The sequence below is a fragment of the Anarhichas minor genome, unplaced genomic scaffold, assembly GCF_050575085.1.
Source record: "Anarhichas minor isolate MPS153535 unplaced genomic scaffold, ASM5057508v1 ptg000136l, whole genome shotgun sequence".
Taxonomy (NCBI): domain Eukaryota; kingdom Metazoa; phylum Chordata; class Actinopteri; order Perciformes; family Anarhichadidae; genus Anarhichas; species Anarhichas minor.
In genome coordinates this window covers 8,812,800-8,834,612 of record NW_027466582.1, presented here as the reverse complement: position 1 = coordinate 8,834,612, position 21,813 = coordinate 8,812,800, and the positions used below count along the sequence as shown (strand labels likewise).

At 44.1% G+C, this 21,813-nt stretch overlaps 1 protein-coding gene across 2 annotated transcripts in view; it reads left to right on the top strand.

Annotated features, from left to right (window-relative positions):
* foxo3b (forkhead box O3b) overlaps positions 1 to 21,457 on the top strand; it is a 39,995-nt gene extending 18,538 nt beyond the window's left edge. The window contains exons 3-4 of one of the 2 annotated variants that reach the window (XM_076083544.1): positions 15,630 to 17,101; positions 18,117 to 21,457. In XM_076083544.1, coding sequence (XP_075939659.1) covers positions 15,630 to 17,072 — 1,443 coding nt within the window. In that variant the 3' untranslated portion in view covers positions 17,073 to 17,101; positions 18,117 to 21,457. Of the gene's footprint in view, positions 1 to 15,629; positions 17,102 to 18,017 lie in introns of both variants that reach the window. The other variant, XM_076083543.1, reaches the window with a different exon arrangement.
* Positions 21,458 to 21,813: the final 356 nt, after the last annotated feature.

Here is a 21,813-nt window from a genome sequence, read left to right as displayed (position 1 = left end):
TTCTTCTCACTCTGCACTAGCTTTGAACTCATTTTGGTGGATGTAGGTGGTTTTTCCCCACCCATCCACAATCACACACACACACACACACACACGCACACACACACACACACACACTGGGTGACTTTAGCCTGACTTTACCCTCTTACTCAGCCAGCCACTGACCCACCTAGTGTGGAATAGAGCACCAGACAGACGGCAGGCTTTTTACTTCAGGGAAAAATAAGGTAAAAACAACAAAAAATGCACATGCATACAACACTCACACAATGGACGAGTTTATTCAGAGTCTGATCATGCAGACGATGTCTGCTTCAATGCCATCAAGTAAAGTCGCATACGGGTTGGTCCACTGATGTCATCACTTGACACATCAGCAACGCACAGAAATGCAGACAGTCACATCTACGTTACTAATGCGAGGACCCTCGTTAAATAAACTCTAGTCTCTGCTTTCTGCTATGTGCCCTCCCTTTAAAGGAATCTTTAGATGTGCTGATTGACAGATTTTGTTACCTTTGTACAGAGCCAGGCTTGCTGTTTCCAGGTTATTGCTAAGCTAAGCTAACCAGCTGCTGACTCCAGCTCCATATTGAACACACAGATATGATAGTGGTAGCAATCTTCTCATCTAATTTTCCATAATGAAGCAAATAAGAGCATTTCTCAAAATGTCAAACTATTAGTTTCATTTCTAGCTACTTCTTTGGTCCTCAAAAGTGGAGAGGATATAGTTCAGTGAATAGCAACATACACAAAACACACACACCCTAAAGCATGTGATATATACACACTGTGATAATTATGTAACACACTGAGGACGATGCAACACAGATGTTCACCAAAGCACCGAATATTTAACTTCATGATTTCCCAGACGGCAAGATATTTTCCAACTCTGAAAAAAAAAAAAAAAAAAAGTTGTTTTTTTGTTTCGACACAGTGGTCAGAGCAACAGCCAGTTCAGCTCTTTCTTGCACCTCAAACTCGTGACCAGGGAAGCTAGCGACAGGCCGATGTACTAACGTAACGCCACCACTTCCCTTTTCCTCTGGTTATTTCAGTCGGTTTGAGGCTTGCGGCTGCCGACTGCTCGTGCCACATTGTAGTGACCGGGGCGAGGTCAGCATGTGAGTTCAGAGGTGTAAAAGTCACAAGTTGAATTTTGCTCAGACATTACACATTGGTCACCTGAAACCACTTTCCTTGTGCAGGCTGCAGTATGTCCTGTGTTGCACTTACTGCATTTATTCCTTGATTACCTTTTGTACCTATATCCTCACCTCCTTTCAATCTCTTTTTTTTATTTTGCTTCCTTGTAGACTCGTGGTCTGAAGCGATGTGAACTTGTTGCATGACTAGCATTCATGAGCAAGCCTTTCATTACCGTGAGCATGTGTGCGTTTGCTTCAAAGCGCTGTCAATCAGCTTTGAGGTGAGGTTTTCCCGAAGAGTCCAACATGAAACGTTCACACACTCTAAGGTCAGTGTGTCGTGTGAGCACATGTGTGCATTTGTGTGCTGTTTTTTTTATTAGCATGTGGTTGCTGTGGTGCTGAGCCTTTTTATCAGAAAGAGGCCCGCTCGGCTGAAAAGCCAGTCAGCGCTTTCTTTCTCTCTCGTTTTTTTTCCCTCCAATCTTCCTTTTTTCTTCCCCTTCTTTTTCCCCCTCTCCGGTTTACAAGGCCTTCGCTCACAAGCTCCGAAAGATTACCAGACACACCTCTTTCAGAAGCACCAATCACCTCACAGTTTGTGTGTGTTTGAAAGCGAACATTGGAGCATTCGAGATCTCACACTTTTTACCCACTCTGCCTCCTCAGAGAAAAGAAAGTGGAGGAGAACAAAAAAAAAAGCGAGGTGGAAAGAGGAGAGTGGGGTGGAAAGGAGAGGAAGATATAGTGATTGCTGCTCGCCAACACAGAGCAGCAGAAATAGCGAGAGCGGAGTTTTGGCCTGCAGCCAGCTAGTGCCACCATACAGCTTTTGTGCAGAGAGTTGACTTAGAAAGAACCTTTCAGAGAGGGAGAGAAACGAGTGGGAGATGACAGAGAAATACAAAAACGGGGCAACGAGAGGACGTCAGAGCAAGAGGAGAAGAAGCAAAAGAGGAGGAGAAATAATCACAAAAGGCCGCTGTAAGGGAGAGGACAGACAAATAATTCATGAGCCTGTACAGTAGATTAAAGAGATCAGACCACAGCTAAACCCTTCTATCACTCCCTCCATCCCCCTTTAGCTTCCCCAAACTCACTCTTCTCTCGAATCTCACGAACTGTAACACTTTTTAATTTTCATTTGGGCATCACACTCTGTAATTGCGTTTATTTCCCCAGGTGAGGTCAGAGGAAGTGCACTGATGTCACTGTGTCACTAACTGGTCGTTCTGGGTAATGCCGTCAGCCTCAGCTTAGACGAAGTTGATTACCTGCGAGACCATCGTTTCCTGCCATGCCAACACAAATGCATGCACGGCACGCACATCTCGTAATGAGAATCCTTCAAAACAAAACTTAAACATAGCAAGGGCCCAAAAAAAGGAAACTACTTTTGGTGGCCGCACATGCAAAACAAAAATACACACTCAACACCGACACAGGAGACAGAAGGGGTAGCAGTGTGGTTGCCAGTGGTCTATTAATAGCGGGGTAATATAAATACAAAGTGCTGCGTGTGGGGAAAAGAGCTCGACTGGAGAGACGGTGGGAGGGGACACTCTGATTCAATAGAGGCCACTGTTCACCTGACTGTATGTGTGTGTGTGTGTGTGTGTGTATCCTCGTGGATGTGCATAACATGCTATTGTGTGTAAGGAAATACCAGCCTGACCTGTGGACAGTAGTAAGTGGGTTTGTGTGTGTATTGGCATGTATGAAGCCAAGCTCTAAGCTGTGAGCGCCTGAGAGAGCGAAGACAAAGAGAAGGATGAAGGACGGCCTCTCGTGTCCCCACTGAACCCTCTGTGCTCAGGCTAAATTGGGGCCGAGATGCCCATTCTCGTACCCCCAAATAACCCGCTACAGCATGGGGGTAAGTTCACGCCGCCCTTGGGCCCAAAATAAATACTGAGACCTGACAACAATATACAGTCTGCTTGGCTAATGAAATTCCAACACTGTCACCATGGCATTGAAGTTCACTTCAAGCAGCGAGTACAGAAAAGGAGGTGTGTGGCATTTGAATTTAGCCAGGCGATGGAAATGGAATGATAACGTCCAGAATATGAACAAAAACATGGAGCTTAATTTGCTTCAATGCTTTTTTTCATGGAAGAAACAGCTTGGCTTCCAAGTGGTGAAGAATGTAGTTGGCTGTACATTCTGCGAAGTGGAAGAAAGAAATCAAAAGAGTGGGCGAATGAGAAATTAGAAGGAGTGGTGGGTCCCTTTGGACGAAGATGCATATTTGAAAATTCCTTGCAATCTTGCTCATAACCTTTCCAGCATGTCCTCTTTCTCCCCCAGACTTCCTGTCATCCTCCTTTGGGTACTTTTTTTTGTCAAAAAAAACTAAATGCCATAAAAGAGTAGCATGACTGAGATGAATGAAGTATCCTGGCAGCACAGTTGTCACTTTCTTGCTTTGTCTCTTTCTGCAGTAATTGATACAGATATATTGCACACCAGAAAGCCTTAACGACAGGTGCAGAAAGATCAGATCAGTAAAATATCTAAAAGCAGAGGTGGCATACAAACTGGACCTATTCTATTTACATTAAGAGTGAATTGATTGTAAACATGGTAAGACATGGAGATGAAAAGTCATATATTGTGAACCTAATAAAAAGATAAATGCATATACAACAATGGCTGAATTAAGGCGAGGAGGACGTGCAGATTTAAGCTGACACAGCAGAGTGGAGGCACCACGGGTACGTCATCATCATCTCCTTTGGCAATGATTAATGAGCTTAACAGAAACGTGCTCCACACACGCAAGTAGACCTGTATAACCAAAAGCTTGGGCGCACACGTTTGCACACACACACAGACACACAAAAGCTCCAATGATGCACACATGATCAAGCATAATCATATTGGACAAACAGACACATGCATGCACAGAAACCGGTGGGGTGGGTTATGCGGTCATGAAACGATAGCTTATCAAAGGATCCTCTGAGATCAGTTTCGCAGGAAGTGATGCAATAATAGGAGAAGACAGGAGTGATCGCACCAGTCCTGTGACAAACTACAAAATGCTTGTCCAAACCCAGGTCAGAATAATAGGAGAAAAAGAGCAGAGAGTGAAGGCAAACTGCTGCTCTCCTTCCTTTTTGTCTCAAAGCAGGAAGTCATGTGACTCCTCAAAAGGGCGGACCCTAGAGAGGTTAAGGAAGAGGCTCGCTGTTGCTGAGAGAAAACTCTCACAAAGTGTGTGCGTTTGTCTGTGTCTTAACTGTCTGTCTGCCTTACTGTGTGTGTGTGTGTGTGTGTGTGTGTGTGTGTGTGTGTGTGTGTGTGTGTGTGTGTGTGTGTGTGTGTGTGTGTGTGTGTGTGTGTGTGCGTGTGTGCGTGTGTGCGTGTGTGCGTGTGTGCGTGTGTGTGTGTGTGTGTCAGCCATTGAGTGTTTTCCTTGCAAAGGTTAGGATCTCACCCCATGCTAAAACACACACATAAAATACACACTCAGGGATACGGATACACTGAATCAGTGTACGTGTGTCAAAAATCACCACCACCACCTCCCTCCCTTTCTCCAGCTGCTCAGGGCTGACATGCCTGGAAATGCTGACATCAGCTAAGAATGAGGCACACACACACACACATAAACACAGACAAATACACACGGTCAAACAGAAACACTCTCTAGTTCAGAGGTGTTGTGTATTAAGGTCAGGCGAGTTAAACTGACCTATAGATTCTGGGCCTGAGAGAATGAGAGATGGATTGAATGGAAACAAGTCCAATTTTCTACATAAGTGCTCTCGCTTGCACTAATAGCTCAGTATTAAATCAGCAGGCTCAGCTCTTAAACTGGTATAAATCTTGAAAATAAAACTTAAAGACAGCTCTACACCGAGTCTGCGCCATCATTCATCATTATCACTTAGCACCTAAGGTTTAGTTTAAAACATAAAAAGGAAAATCTCTGGTTTATTGCAACTTAATCTTTTGGCTAAATTACTTTAACTACACTCATCTGGTTGTAAAACAGAAAGAGAGTGCACCCAAAAGAATTCCTCATCCCATAACTACAGTGGGTTAAAGTTGAACTAGAAGTCTGACTGAAAACTGAGACGGATGTTTACAGTGGACAGTTTGGGGGAAAACATATATATGATTTCCCTTCGTTTTCACTTCAAATTAAGTTTGTTTAAACTGTCTGATTGTGTTTCCTGCGTGTTTTTAGGAAAGTCCGATTTCCCAGATCTCAGAAATTAACCTGGGGAGTACAACTAGGAATGATGACTAACAATAAAAAATAAAACCCAAGTTTTAATAAATGTGTGTGTGCGTGTGTGTGTGTGTGTGTGTATGCGCATGTGTGTGTGTGTGTCAACTTGTGTAATGTATACCGTTTCTGTTTTTAGCACCATTAGAGCGAATAGCCCCATGAACACCAGCGGGGCCCCGACACTAATCCGGCCCAGATGTGAAATCCACCACTGCACCGAAACTCAAAACGTACACACACCTAGCACGCACGGATACACACATTACAAACAAGAACCGGCACCCTTGGGTTCCAAACACCAAACTAGATTTGTAGCCCACTGTTTAGTTAGCCAACATGATTATGCGTAATGCTATTATTGCCGTAATCTGTTTCAATGAGATCATAGCTCACCTTCAGCGGAGTTAATTGAAGGTTTGATAGGTCATTAAACTGCGTACGTGAACAGATGAGACGACGCCCCCTTAAGCCAAAACTAAGTCCCGAGGGCGTGGCCTGGATACAGCCTTGGGGCCTTTTAAGAAGGCTGTGTTGTGGAAACACAGGGTCAAAGGGACAGCACACACACACACACACACACCAGAGCAAAGGTAAATCAAGCGGACCATTGTAATGATAAATATAATGTGGACATACTGAAATGCACAGAGGGAAAGTCAGTGGCAAAGGTGTTTGTGTCTTTTAGTGTCGGTGTGTCCATTCAGTTTAATTACTGAATACACCTACAAAAGTTTAAGAGAAAGGCCCGGTATGCTGCAGGGCATTTGCACATGTTACACAACGTGAAGGGCGTTTCGTTGGCTTTAATTCAATTACGAGTGCCATTAACCGTGACATCATGCCTAATATCAACAACTCTACTGCAAGAGGTAGTTGTTTCACATTGGTGGCTCCACATGTCAGCATGAACTAGTTATCTTTACAAATTGACTCCCAAGACATTGCAGTATGTAAGAGAGTGGGCCCCTAACTTTTTGCCAAAGTTGACTTTACTTGTCACAGGTTAGGGGTTTAGTTTGGACGCGAGTTGTGAGAAGTTTTCCTTTTCAAATTGATTAATTTAAAGGATTTTTAGAGGCCCCGAAACATGAAAGAATCTGTCCACAGACTCAGACTCAGAAAGTGAAAACAACACCAGCTTAATATAATATAAACATAGATATAAACTATTAATTAAAAATCGATACAGTATCAAAAACATCACAAAACATAGGATCGCGATACTTAAGTATTTCGAGATACCAGTCAGGAAGAAATTTGTCATTTCATGTGTGTGCAGAAGATCTCCTGCCATTGACTAGAAATTAAATGCATTTGGGTTACTAAGAAAACTCAACATTCTGAGTTGCAAAGGGATTCAGTTCGGCAGAAAACTTCATCTCCACAGAAAAATCTCAAGTAGCACAGATCTCACATAAATCTATTTCATATTCCCGGTGTAATCCATAAATCTACAATTGTGTCCTGTGCAGAACTCAAGCTGGTCCTCAGAAATAAAAGTATGCACCCAGGGCAGAGTGGTGTTACGGGAGGCAAAAACCCTCAGTCAACCCCTCACCCACATAAAAACAGCATTTTGTCCTCCCTCATTTCCTCCCTCTGTCCCCCCCTCTTCTCTTTCCCCTGACCAGCCATCTCCTGCATCTTTCCTTTCGCTATTGAAATATATCATCTTAATCATCTTAAAGTTCAATTTCAACAACAACCTAAATTTTCCTCCACTATAACTGGTCACTCCACTGGTCTATGACGCATTCATAAATTTACCAATAATAAAGCCATTAGCTGATGAATGAAACAGGTGAATCATACTGTTGAGCTCATTGATGGCTTCTTCTACTGGTTGGAGAAACAATCAACCAATCAGAGCTTTGTAGGCAGTAAGAATGGAGATGCCATCTTCCCAAATAGCGCGCCTGGCACCTACAATGGCGACAAGCATGCATGATAACGTATTTCCTTTGCGAATTTCCTTATTGAGCCAGAGGTCTTTCACCACAGTTGCTCCGTGGTTGAACCAGGAGATTTTCATCTCATTGAAGCCTAGGAAGTTCTCCAGCTGCCAGTCATTGTCTTTGCAGAAAACGAACAGGACTTTAACTTTCAAACCCCAGAATGCTCAAAATAAATCCGCCCACTTCTCTACTCCATTGTCCTTGAAATAGGTCTGTGGGTTGAGGTGTAGATGGCAGGCTCATTTCCCGAAGGTATTCCTTGTCACCCGCACCATGTCTTCCCACAGGAATAGCAACATTCCTCTTCCTGATAATTATGAATGATTCCGCCCTACTCCCTCTATCCCTCTATCCCTCCACTCCTCGGTGCTGCTCGTATCGCGCAGAGATGTAATTAATCATGTAGACACCCTGCTAGTCTTAATACTAAGGGTGCCCTCTTGTTCTCTATCTCTCTGTCTTCCCCCTATACTCTTTATCTCACTCTGTCTCCCTCAATGCCTCTCAATCTCCCTCTCACACACACACACAGTTTGAAGGTCCCATTAATCACCTGTTCACATAGAAAAGCTCTGTAATGCATACCATTGGGATCGTTTGGTGGTTGGCCTCCCCTGTCTTTTGTACCCTTGTCTCTATATACTCATGTACGCTATGCACCACCACAACACTGTGCTTTCATTCTGTGTGTATTAGAGTGCATCTGTCGTCAGCACGCTCTTACGCCGAGATAAATACGATAATCGTCGCTAGCAGACTTGTCCTCTGGTCCCTGTCTATTTTTAGACGTCAGATGTTGAAATAGTTCAAGTTCTTAAAAAGGGCAGGCTGCGGCATCCTCATAAAGCCGGGGCACACGATCTGTCTACCCAACCCAACAGTCAAACCCAAACAACATTAATGTCGCACAGCAAATGAATTATTTGAAATCCACCAGCAGTTTATCACCAAAATATTAAGAGCATTTGTATTTATTGACTGGCAGATGGTTTCCCTTCAGTACTGTACTCTAGAGTGTGTTTTTATTTTCATAACAGATCGAAAGAGTTTGACGGATGAAATTGTCATTTTTCTGTAAAAGGAGCTCCTGTTTGGTAAAATGTGCAAGAAGGGACATTATGATGACGTCTGAAGTGCCGTGAAACAATAGAGATTTCTCTACCAGAACAAAATATATCAAAGTAGTTATCCCATAGGTCATTGTGGGCTATGTTGCATATGAAGGATCAATGTGTGAAAGTATTGTAATGTGCCTGGTATTCAATTTGCTAGATTGCTAAAAAAAACACAAACTCCCATTTGGTTAAACAGTTTCTAAACTGCAAAATATTTGACTCAACTTCCCCACCCCAGTACTTAGGTTTGGTATATGCCGATATAGAAAAAGTGAAATACATAAATATTAAAATATTATTGTTGTGTTTGGACGCGTTGATTCAGTTACTTTCCTCACTGCTGCTTTACTCTGTTAAGCCTGTTTCTCCTTCTGTCTCTCCGTCTGAAGATGTCTTTCGTCTTTGTCTTTGCTGAAATGTGTCTGTTGTCAGTGTGTGCGTGTGTGTTCTTGGCAGGCATGTTGCTCCGTAGCTTAAGGACGCCGTGTCCTGGAACTCGGGTTGATAAAGCCCAGCAGGGATGTCCTGTGTTGTTCCAAAGTAAAGTGTGCATGTCCTGCACTGAGTAATGTGCAGTGTGTTTGTCAACGACCACTGACAGGGTTTTTTTTTTTGAGTGAATGACAGAAATTAGATTAGTTTTTGTCCTTTTTCAGGAGCCAAATCGTGAGAATATGTAGTGATCAATTTCCCTGCTGCTTCTTCTTGCTTTTGTATCCTTGCTTCTCCTTCCAGTGTGTCTGTGTGCTTAACTTTCCACTGTGACTGTGAGCCAATGCTCCAAAGGAGCTGAGGTGACCGTCCAGCTCTGACGCTAGTCACATTACTAGGGTTACTTAGGGTAATGTGACTAGCCATGCCTTTTCACCGGCCTGCACTGATTGGCTGTTTTAGGGGGGCTGGGTTGGCTAGCTACCCCACCTCGGGCTAACTGATTGGAGGAACCGTAAGCGTAAACAAGGACTTCTTTGAGCATGTGGCCTTACACAACGCGGGACACGCTGCATGCAGGCGAGAGAAGAGAAGGAGGGAGGCAGATGGGAGTGACAGAAAGAGAGAGGTCGACATTGCAGTAGTAAGATCTCGGTGATGACAAGACCAGGCTTTTTCGTGACTTAACAAGGTCACAGCTCTTGGAAAGCAGTGTGTGTGCATGTTTGTGTGTGTGTGTGTGTTCACTTGAACTGCAATTTAATTCTAAGAGGAACTCGATATTGCTGTTCACACCATAGCGATGGATTTGTCAGTCTCAATAAGGCATCATAGATTAGATAGATCTATTTCCTGAATTGATTTGATGTTTAAAGTGTGTGTGTGTGTGTGTGTGTGTGCGTGTGTGCGTGTCTGCATTCCAATGAAGACCTTAATCTATTCACAAAAAGATGAGCAGAGGGGGGGAATAAGAGTAGAAATATAAGCAGAATGAGGGGAACAGGATTCCTTCTGCCAAGTTCCAGATCCCCGTCCAGTGTATAAACACGCACACGCACACACACACACACACACACACACACATAAATAAAACTTAAACACACACAAGCGGAGAGACACCCAGCCGCTGGCTGGGAAAAAGCACATATGATTGAAGAGAATGGAATGTTCTGTCTGCAGTCCAGAGCTCAGGGCAGCTGGAACCTGGACCCAATGTGTGTCTGCGTGTGTGTTTTTGTGTGTATTTGTGTGTCAGTGTCGGGTCACAGTATAAATAACCATCCTCTCTCGGCCTCGTTCGTGCAGACCAGCCAGGCTGTTCATTTATAAACTGCCTTGTACGTGTCAAAGACATCTACGACTCCACCTCACGTCACCTCGTTACACTTTCACCGCTCCGCTCTGCGACTTGAGGCTCATGGTTTCCACGTCCACGTGGCTGCGCGGGAACGCGCAACATAAATCTGTAAATCATGTAACAAGTGTGTCATCTGCACAATGCGCTAGAAAGGGAAGCTAGACGCTGGTTTTGTGAAATGCATGTGTGTACAGTAATCCCCATCTTTGGTCATATTTTTGTTAAGTTGTCGCACACACCGTGTTTTTAAAAATACTTGTGTATTGGAATGACCAGATGGGATGAAAATTGAAAAGAACCTTCTTTGTGTGCCCTCTTCACTTCACTCGTTTGCTTGCTTTCCTCACTTCTGTGTTGCTTCAGCCGAACAGTCACTCAGAGTGACTTCTCTCACCGATGGCCTCTACCGCCGATTCAACATGCTCAGCTGAAAAGTCTCCGACAAGGGCCGACTAGTGCCAACAAGTGCGAGACACACCACAGAAACTGGGGCCACAGACACTCACCGACGGCCAACAGGGCTTTAAGAGTTACACAAATCAAATATGACATGTATTTGTGGCTAAACAATCTTAGGCCACGGCTCTTGTTTGTGTCTTTGTCGATTGATTGGAATATTAGAATAGAATTTTTTCCTCTCTTTCTAAAAATGAAGGAGCTCTTTTGTCTCTACCTCTTATGTTTGCTTTTATAACATTTAAAAGTCATCATGTATCTGGTTCACTTGCTTCCCGTCACCTGTTTGCACAAAGTTAATCTTGTTTCCATTCTTTAAAGAAAGAACACTTCAGGGCAAAACAAGCATTATTTTGGTAAATGGTAACTAGTGTTGCACAAGCTGTCTGCTTGACCCAGCAGCAGTCACTGTTGACATTAGACTCAGATTAGAGCTGGTTTACATAATGGCTGAAAGCATGGTTATGTTTGGCCAGGACTCACACACACACGCACACACACACACACACAATGTATCTGGTTAAGTACACCAGAGGTGTGAGGTTCAGGTCACGTAGTTGGTCCAATCACAGCAGTGGCAGCAGGGTCAAGGGGGCGGGGCTAACAAGTTTCAGGCGAGAGCTGCAACCTCAAAGCACTTTGACCTTTGACCCATTGCTGTCTCCTGGCTCTGTGAAACTGTACCCTCTGACCCAACGCTTTCCTGTAGCACAACCCATGAAGAGCGTGTGTGTGTGTGTGTGTGTGTGTGTGTGTGTGTGTGTGTGTGTGTGTGTGTGTGTTGAGGGGTTTTGTTGTGTTTTTCTCTGCATTTCCTTACAGCTAAAGGCGGGGAAGGTTGTATCTGGGTTGGGCTGACCAGTAAAATGATTCTCTCAGGCACAAACAGAGTACAGGAACCTGGCAAAGTGAAACTGACCCAGTTCATACATTTGAGTTCAGATATGTGCTGTAGCTGGGTGATGAAATACACTTGCAACACCATGCAGACCCTCCCTTTTCTGTACTGCCTGGCTACGCAAACCCATTTCACTCCACCAATCACCACTGATGGAGCGAGGACAGCTACAACCTATTGGAAAGCACCTGCTTTGAGTAACCTCAGTGGTCTGAGGTATTCATTTCTATACATTTACAACGTGCATATGGGGTATTAAATTGATAACATTCCCTCACATCAGTTTAAAATCTTCTTAAAATTCCCCCTTAAAAGAAAAAATCTATGTACACACAATTTCTACATTTAGATCGACATAAATGCAAATATAGGGGTTCCCACCTACGCGCCTACAAAAATCAGAATAATGAGAGAAAGGAGAGAGAGATTCCTAGCGTGGTTGCTGACAGTGATTAATTGTTCCCACATGTTGCTGACGGACAAAAAGGCCTCTGTGTTCCTGAGCTTTGGCTGCAGCTGGTGCGCGCGCTCACACACACACACCACTAAAACACACACACACACAGCTGGGGCCTGTCTCACGAAGTGAGTTCAGCTTCGTCTGGCTTTCTTTGAATCTGTTTGCTTCAAAAACGTTGCACTGGTGAACCTGGATAACCGGTCTCATGAACGGTTGACTCTTTGGACCAGGTTTCCCGACCGATTGAAGAAATAGTTTGGCAATTTTTGGAAATACATGCGCTTGCTTCCTTGCCGAAAACTCGAATGAAAAGATCGCTTTCATGTCTGTACACTCAATATGAAGCTACAGCTAGCAGCGAGTTAGCTTAGCATAAGATCCGGAAAGATGGGGAAACCAATACTCCGGCTCTGTCTGAACGTAACAGAATCCACCTACCAGCACCTCTAATTAACACATTTCATGAATGTTTTATTTTCTAAATATTTGTTGGCCGGGCTCAGTGACTTCCTGGAGTCTTGTTGCTACTGTGAGGTTGCCAGGCAGGTATTAATATTCAAAATAAAGACATTTGTTAGACAAACGTTGAATCCAAAGTTAGTTCACTAACCTACTTGTGAGGGCCCAGATGTGTTATCTAGATCTCAAATGAGAGAGAATGAGGTGGAGGGTACAAAACAGAAAAAAGGAGGGACAAATTAGGTCGAGAAAGAAAAAACACAAGCTGTGTTAGTGTATGTGTGTGTTATTTATCTGCTGTTGCAGCATAGTAGGAGTTATGAATCAGAGCTGCTGTCCCAGTGGGCTTTGGGAATATCCCAGAGGAGCTACAATAGTAAGCATACAGCATCCCAATAGCATGTACACACATACACATAGAGTGCATACATTCTGCAAATAACAAAACATAAAATAACATAAACAATATGATTGACTTTGTCATTAGATACAGTCAGAATCATGGCAGCCAGAAAATAGACCGTGTGGTCTGCAGGAGAGACTGAATGTCTACATGAAACGTGATGCAAAGGAAATGTCAAAACAGCTGTTAACCAGCTCAGTCCACTAAAATAATAAAACATATTTTCCACTTACAGAACATGCTTCTTTCCAATACCATTAAGATGAATACAATTTAGTTTGTGGTGCTCGAAGCTTTGAAAAATTACATTTTAAAAATGTGGTTTTTGCAGAAAATATATCTAGGACATGATCCAGAATAACAAGAATAATCATTACATGGTTTGTGAGGAAGTGTAGCCTATGTGAGAGGATCTACTACTACCATGTACTACACACATACACCACACGTTATACTGATGCATACCAGGCACAGTTTTCTTTCTTTCATCGTGCAATCATCCTCCTCTCACCCTCTTTCTCACCATCACTCACACATTTTCACTTGGCACCCAATTTTGTCCTCTATTTATCACTGTCCATGCGTCGCTTGCAGATGTCCCGTTTCCTTTTTTTGTGCTGCTCCATCCAGTTAGAAATATCTCACCTGACATTTGAAAGATACGAGCAGTGGCACAGTAAAGAGAAACATGAAACAAGTGGCTTTGCTGGGTGGAGGGAGTGGGGCGGTGCAGGGATAAAGGTGGTGTGGGATGAAGCGAGGGAGAAGGATTGATGTCAGGAGCAGGCAGGTAAATGTTTACAACAGCGGGAGAAGGAAACTCACATTCCATTCATTCTGCTCTCATTCATCCTTCCAAAAGTTCTAACCCTTTACAAAGTCTATCTCCTGCCTGTATTTACATCTCTTTGGCAGCAGTAAACTTTTAGCCAGTATATGTGCTGCGTGTGTGTAAAATGTCCTGTAATAAAGCAGCATTAGGTCATGCCTCGAGAGACGCTGGCAGAGGATAAACACTGGTCTCCCTGGTATCGCTTCTCATCTTACCTCATTGCACAGAATACACACAAACACACACACACACACTTGGGAAATACTCATTCACATACACACATCATTCATTATTAAGTGTTTTTTTGTAAAAACGTCCTGCAAAAACAGCTTTTGCATTTGCAATGGCAAAACACTCAAACACGCATTTTGCAAATGGAAAACCCGGGCATTTCCATATAACTATCAAAAACACACAGATGAATGCTCAAAAACAAACACTCACACAGGGTCATAGGTTCAGTTGGGCCCCAGAGATCCAACTTTCTTATCCTGCTAGCGCAGCATTCAGAACAGTAACTTAAGCTTCTCTTTCTCCTCTCTGATTGAACTGCCTCAGACCACAAAAACAATCCAGACTAAATTGTCTGTAGACTGTTGCTCGGGAAAGACGGGACTGCTTCATGGAAAACAATACTGTGATTCCCACAAAAACTCGAGGATTTGGAACCCAGAAATCTCTTCCGTGTACGGGAGTAAAAATATACAAGGGAGGATTGGGTTGTTTATATGGGAGGATATAGCATAGCCCCAGAGTCCCCTCAGGGCTCATAAGAGCTATGTGTTTGTGAGACAACAGAAACTGCGGAAGAGGAAGGGGGTATGGAGAGGAGGCCTTCAGTAGGTTGTTGGGCACAAAAAGAGGAAAAAAGAGAAGAAGAAATTTAGGAAATGCTTGAGACAGAAGTTAAACCAACGAGGTCATAACCATATCCATCAATTGACCTCCAAATGCAGGCGTTGGTGTTCAGAGAGGGTTGTCTAGATGCTCATGTGCATGGGTCTAATTTACAGATCAAGTATAGTTGGGAGTTTTGAGTCTTGAATAACTGCAAAGCCAGAGCTTACATCATACAATCCGCCATTGACTCCACACTAATCGATTAGTGAAGATGAGTAGTGACGGAGTTGGAATGACTTCTCGTCAGTGTAAACATGTTTTGTGAATGCTTTATATCGTGCAAATGGGAACCCATAATGGCGCGCAACAATAAAACTTACAAGAACTACTCCTGTTTAAATAGTGCCTTCTAGCAAAGTGTGAAATAAGAAAGAGAGTCAGTGATACAACAGGGATGTTGTATGGCAGTTCAATGTTCCCCCACAATGAGCCTCTAGGGCTCACACAAGGAAGGAGCTCAGAGTTGATCAATAAACACCAGACAAGACTCGCACGCAAACACACGTGATCCGACACAGAACGAGCTCCTCAAGCAACACAGGGGCTCTTTGTATGTGTCATTCATAATCGAGGAGACGCTTGATTATAGACCACTGTCTCCTTTATAACCACTACACAAAAGCTACAGGGGAACAATGCAGACATCAGCGCTAAGTGCTGCAACACGTTAATGTGTTCCTGTCTATTTGGGGGTTGAACAATTGAAACAATTGGATTTTTTCATTGTTTGTGTGTCTAATCACCGGAGCAACTGTTTACATTGCTGCAGAACCCGTAGTAGTGGGTTGTTTATGGATCGGTTTCGTTGGACTTAATGAGAGGTATTCATTGAACGTTGTATTGGTAAAAGGAGAGAAAAAACACAACAAATCAATATTCATGTCATTGTTTGAGCGATTGATTCAAAAGGATTTTACACACGTCACTTAACACAGTCTCTTCTCTTTCTCTGCTTTGTGTTACAGAACTCCATCCGGCACAATCTTTCCCTTCACAGCCGCTTCATCCGCGTACAGAACGAGGGGACGGGGAAGAGTTCCTGGTGGATGATCAACCCAGAGGGAGGGAAGGGTGGCAAGGCTCCTCGCCGCCGTGCTGTGTCAATGGACAACAGCAACAAGTACACCAAGTCGGCCCGCGGCCGTGCTGCCAAGAAGAAGGCAGCTCTGCAGGCCGCAGCCGCTGCAGCTGGTGAAGGCGGCGGAGACAGTCCTTCAGGTCTCTCCAAGTGGCCTGGAAGCCCAACGTCACGCAGCAGCGAGGATCTGGACGCCTGGACGGACTTCCGCTCCCGCACTAATTCCAACGCCAGCACACTCAGCGGTCGCCTCTCACCCATTCTGGCCAACCCTGAGCTAGACGAGGTGCCCGATGACGAGCCTCCTCTCTCGCCTATGCTGTACTCCAGCCCTGGCAGAGCGCTGTCTCCTGGCATCGCCACGACCAGCTCTGCGCCGGCTGAGCTGCCCCGCCTTGCGGACCTGGCAGGTACAATGAACCTGAATGACGGACTGACAGATGACCTGATGGATGAGTTGCTGGATAACATCGACCTGGTGCCACCCGTGACAGGGCCGACAGCTCCAAATGGTTCCTCGGGGTTCAACTTTGTGTCCAAATCCAACGGGCTAGGCTCACCTTCCACCACCTCCTCTCCCTCCACCAACACTTCTACCAACGGTGGAGTTAATGGTTACAGTAACTCCATCTTTGGCCCCCACACGGCAGGCTCGTCGCTGCGTCCGGCCCCCATGCAGACCATCCAGGAGAACAAGCAGACCTCCTTCTCCAGCATCAGCCTCTCTCGCTTTGGCAGTCAGACACTACAAGACCTGCTTAACTCTGACAGTCACAGCCACAGCGATGTCATGATGACCCAGTCTGACCCGCTGATGTCACAGGCCAGCGCTGCCGCCATCGTTTCCCAGAACTCCCGTCGTGGCCTCATGCTCCGTAATGATCCCGTAATGACCTTTGGCACCACTGGAGGACTTCAGGGCAGCCAAGTGGAGATACTTCAAAGTAACAACCACAACCAGAGCTCCCTGAGGTCTTTAAACGGAGGCCTGAACCTAGCCAACGAGGCTAACGCTCTGGCGAATGCCAAGCAGCAGCTCCTGCTGTCACCCTTGGGAGGAAATGGTTCCTCTTCCATGCAGATCGACACCTCGATCTTCCTAAACGGGACAATTGGCAGCAGTGGAGGGATCTGTCAGGACCGTTTCCCCACAGATCTGGACCTGGACATGTTCAACAGCAGCCTGGAGTGTGATATGGACTCCATCATTAGGAACGAGCTGATGGACGCAGATGGCCTGGACTTTAACTTTGACTCTCTGGCCAACATGAATGGAGTCGGCAACTTTGCAAACACCAAGCAGACTTCTCAGAGCCGGGTACCCGGCTGAGAGGGTCAGGCCGGGGAGGAGCAGAGCAGGTGTGTATGTTTGGGTGTTGTGTGCACGGGCGTAAACCATGTGGCCTTGAATTAGGGATGCACTGATCCAACCTTTCCTCACTCGGTTCCAACATTTAATCTAATGCCGAGTACAGATACGATACTAGTGTTCTTTTTTACAAAATGTAAAATCTGTCGAAGTCTCTGTGCAGAACTGATTAAGATATGTGTAAACTTACATGATAGTGTGCTATAAGTGAAAATATTCATACACCAACATGCTTTCTAGACTTGTGAAAAGTGTATCTACATTGTTTTCATTTTCGTGCTGTACAACTACTGGTGTTGCAAACAGATACAGACCTGAAGAAAAAGCTCTGAACAGCTGTCACAATCCCTAATCAGAGTCCATGCTGCACTCATTGTCTTGTAAATCCACATGGAAAAGGTTCTCTCAACGTAATTACACGACTCTGCATCTCTTCACTAAACCACTTCAACTGTTTTCCTCAAACCAAAACTGAGCTGCTAAACAACAAAGCTTCTCCACTAGTTTATGTTTTTACCGACCCCGCTGATTGGGTCCCCAGCAATGCGCCCGCAAAGTGTGAAATAGAATGTATTACATCCATGCAAAGTTTCAAAACGACAAAAAAAAGTCTGTATCTACTGTTTATGGAAACTGCAAAAGTTAATGTCAAGTTAATGTCACGGTAAAGGTCTACCTCTGCCTTCACAAAATGCATTTATTGTGAGCCACATGCAGGAAGTACCAGAGGTAGCTTTAAGCACATTCAATTACTGCTGCAAATGAGCAGAGTGGAACAAAAAAAGCTGGATTGGTGACATTTGGTTAATAAACATATGACTTTGCAACAGAAAAGACTATTTTCTTGCTTTTAGTTAGTACATTATGAATACTCAGTCATAATCATCTTGTTCTTTATGTCACCAGGTCTGAACTATGTAGTGCAAGAGAAGATCAGACACACGACATCCTTTTTGCCAAACCTGCCATCAGCACAACGTAAAAATACGAACCCTGTGTTTACAGAAGAAGACTTCCTCTCGAGAGCTTTACCTTCGCTCCCACACTGGTGAACCATGAACAATCCGACAGACTCCAGAGATACTGCACATCATCCCTCGAAGCCTCCTGTGAAGAAACAACAACAAAAATGAAGCTATGTCAAACTCACAAATTATGCAATTGTCCTTTGACACCCAGTCTGTTGACATCAGAGAGACACTGCTTCATCAGAAGGGGTTTCAGGTGATGTACAAGGACTTTATATCAAGCCAAGACTGAAGCAGTTGTTTCCGTTGAAAACACACAAAAAAAAGAAAGTGTAAAGTGAAACAATCAAGCAGTGATGTGGTGTAAATCTGATCCAGTGGTTTCCTGGGATGTGTTATGTTGAGAAAATAATATCCCTCTGTTCTCTCTCGGTGATTTTTAAATGTTCAGTGTTTGTTTTCTGGATTTTCTGTCTTATCCTCATTGTTTCTGCATCATACATGTCTTTACAGAAATAATTGGTGTATTGATGAAATGGAAAGATGAACATGGAGTATCTTTACTCGCTGAGTGGCCACGCATACAGTACATGCAAACACACCAACAGACCAACCTACTCTTTGACCCAGTTTGCACATTTTCAGGACCCTTACAAGTCAAAACTGCTCAACTCAATGCCATGCACTTCCAATTCTGTTGCTTCAATTAAATGAAATGTTGCATACTGAGGGTTATATTACCATTAGCTGAATATTACAAAAATATTTGCTATCATTTGTAAAAAGAAATCTGTAAATCTGTAATCTAACTGTAAAAAAAATATGAAAAACGACTAGAGGAAGAAAATCTCTGACTTGATATTTGTTCAAGGAGGACAGGGAAAGATTTTGTCTGTCTTTTGTCAGATTTCTTAACTTCTGGTGAATTCTGTTGGGGTCGTTTATCACTGCATATGATGTAGCCAAAATGAATACCTGTGTCCTAGGGTTGTGAACATTTCCACGCCGTTACAGGTGCTATGTAAACAGTGTTGAACCCTGCCCTGAGAGCAAGCCGTGCATTTTGTTCCTTTTGTTTCCGTTTTTACCCACGACCTGCAGAAGCCCAAAGCTGCAGCCATTTGTAGCACGGCGAGGAGGGGAGGGGGGATGGGGGGGGGGTTAGGGTTTTAGGCTCATTCCTCTAGAAGCCATTTGTTTCTCGAGTCAAACAATAATAAGCTATCTATGTATATTGCCAAATTACTTGAAACAAACAGTAGGACATGCTGGCAGCCAAATCACAACACACACAAACACACACACATGCAAGCACACACATTTGTTGCACACACATAGAATAAATACTACCAGGGATCTGTGTTAAGCTCTGCTGTTCTCTTGTCATGAGCTCATGAGGCTTCTTATGCATATATAGAATCACTCAGGGGGGGAAAAGGGAGGCTTCCCATTTTAAGTAACATCAAGTCACATTCTAATGGTATTTTAACATTTCTTGATAGAAAAAACAGTAATGCTTTGTGTTTGTGAACTTGTAACCTGTGAACTTTTGGCCGTCAAGATGAAGAAGGAAGATAAACGTCAGGATTAAGACTTCACGCGGTCCGTTATTTTTGGTTTTGCTGGTATGGCTTTAGATTTTTTTCCTCTTGTCGGACTTGTGACACACGCATACACCCCCCCCCCCCCCCCCCCCCCCCCCCCCCCACCCCCACCCCCCCCTCCCCCTCATGGACACGCCTGGTGCTCCTGCAGGTGATTTCCTGTATCTCCTGAGTACATGTTTATGTGCGTGTGTGTATGTGTTTATCTGTGGAATTTATTTCCGTTGAATTAATCTCACGAGGATGTGTAATCCCTCACTATCCCTCATGGTGCATACAGCACAGCCGACTGTATGCATGCATGTATTTATGCATTATGAATTGTGTGAAATGCATATATACTCGCTGTATGTCCTTATATACTCATGTAGTACTTGACCCCTTTGGATTTTATGATACCTCTGAAGGTAAAGTTGAAGAAGTGATGAACAACGGTCACCCCCCCCCCCCCCCCCCCCTGTAGGAGGGAACACTGTTACCAGCGATTTAATTGTTGAACCAGATTTTTTAAATGGTGGAAAGCACCGTTGTTGTAGCATCTGGACACCCTGGTCTCGGGTAGCGACATGAAGTGTATGCCCCGCTGTGTATAATAGTGTACAGATGTGTGTATATCACTTTGAGGCCAAGGCAGAGGAGTGTGTGTGCATGGTTGACTAGAATGATCTACTGTGCTATCTGAGGTTTAGTGCATGACCTAGCTGTAACCCTTGACCCTTCCAATGGTGCCGTCCTGCGACAGAAATTGTAATTCACGGAGGAACCCTGTGTCTTTGGCACTTAAGCACACACACACACTTTCTATTTTTTAAAATCAGGGCTTACAGAGCTGCGTCCTCCCACATTAATGGGTTTATTATTACGAGTGTGTGTACATCGAGGCAGACACAGGGAAAGCCTCCTTAACGGACGTTCCTCAGCTTCACACTTGTTTTATTCCACGTGGAGTACAGCAGGTTAACGTCCTGGTGCTCTCAGTGAGTGTGTGGTCATCATTTCGATGCGGTAGAAGCCTCATCTGACATCGAGCTGGAATTTCCTACGCACTTGTCGCATCTAAAATTTCCAGAGCATTTATCACATTGTCTTGGCAGGGGGAATCCTGCGCCATCACCTGAACTGCTAAGCATTTGGATTTATCTACGCTCACCGTACTAAATATTAGAAGCACTTAACTACTCCTGTGAAGACGTCTGACAAGGTAAATCCAGGGAACCCTGTAATCCATTCGATTCAAACAGGGGTCATTGATCCCTGATAAAAATGCACATCTCAATCGCAGGAAGGTGTTCCAAACATTTTGTATATTCCGTGTAAAATGTTCTGGCTCTTTGGGGAGATAGTTTACACTTCGTCATAGTGGAGCAGGCCTTCCACACAACCACTCAGTGCTACTGCTTCATTGATGCACAGATTATCTCCTCTTGTGCCCAACACACACACACACACACACACACACCTGCAGCACGTCACGTGCAAATTTAAAGCGTAGAAAAGCAAAAAGAAAAAAATAGAAGAAACATACCACTAGATACCTGAATCACCTTCGACGTTTCCTTTTCATTATCTTCTCTTGGACCTTTTTCATAATTGTTTAGAGGCCCAGGCCAGCTCCCCTCCTTACGCCCTCTGAACTTTTTCCTTTATTAATCTTGCTTCTTCTCGACTTGATGTTAGTGGGTATTTTTCCTGTGTATTCCATTTTGAATTGTAATCTAGTTTGTATAAGAAATGGTGCGCATGTAAATAAAGCTTGGTGAGGCTCCACACCCTTTCATTTGTCCTTGTGAAATGATTTTAGTGCTGTAAAAATGTGAAAGTATTAAGAGCTACATTAACGTCATGGGTGCTGCTGTGGAAGCTGCTCGTAGAGCCACGAGAGCCCCGTAAAGGAAACGTTACAGCTAACGCCTGCCTTACATATGATGTTAATTCACCAGTTATGTTGCCCTAATGTTTTCCAGAACAGTGTGTGTCTGAGCACTTGTGCATGAGCAAATTCAACCTCGCCCTCCCTCCAGGAGATAAATCTTTTTCTCATGTCAGTCTGGAGGGATCTAAACAGCAAAACAACTCTGTGTTCCTCACAAGTTCCTGGAAGTCCTCTTGCACAATGTTTCTTTTTTTATG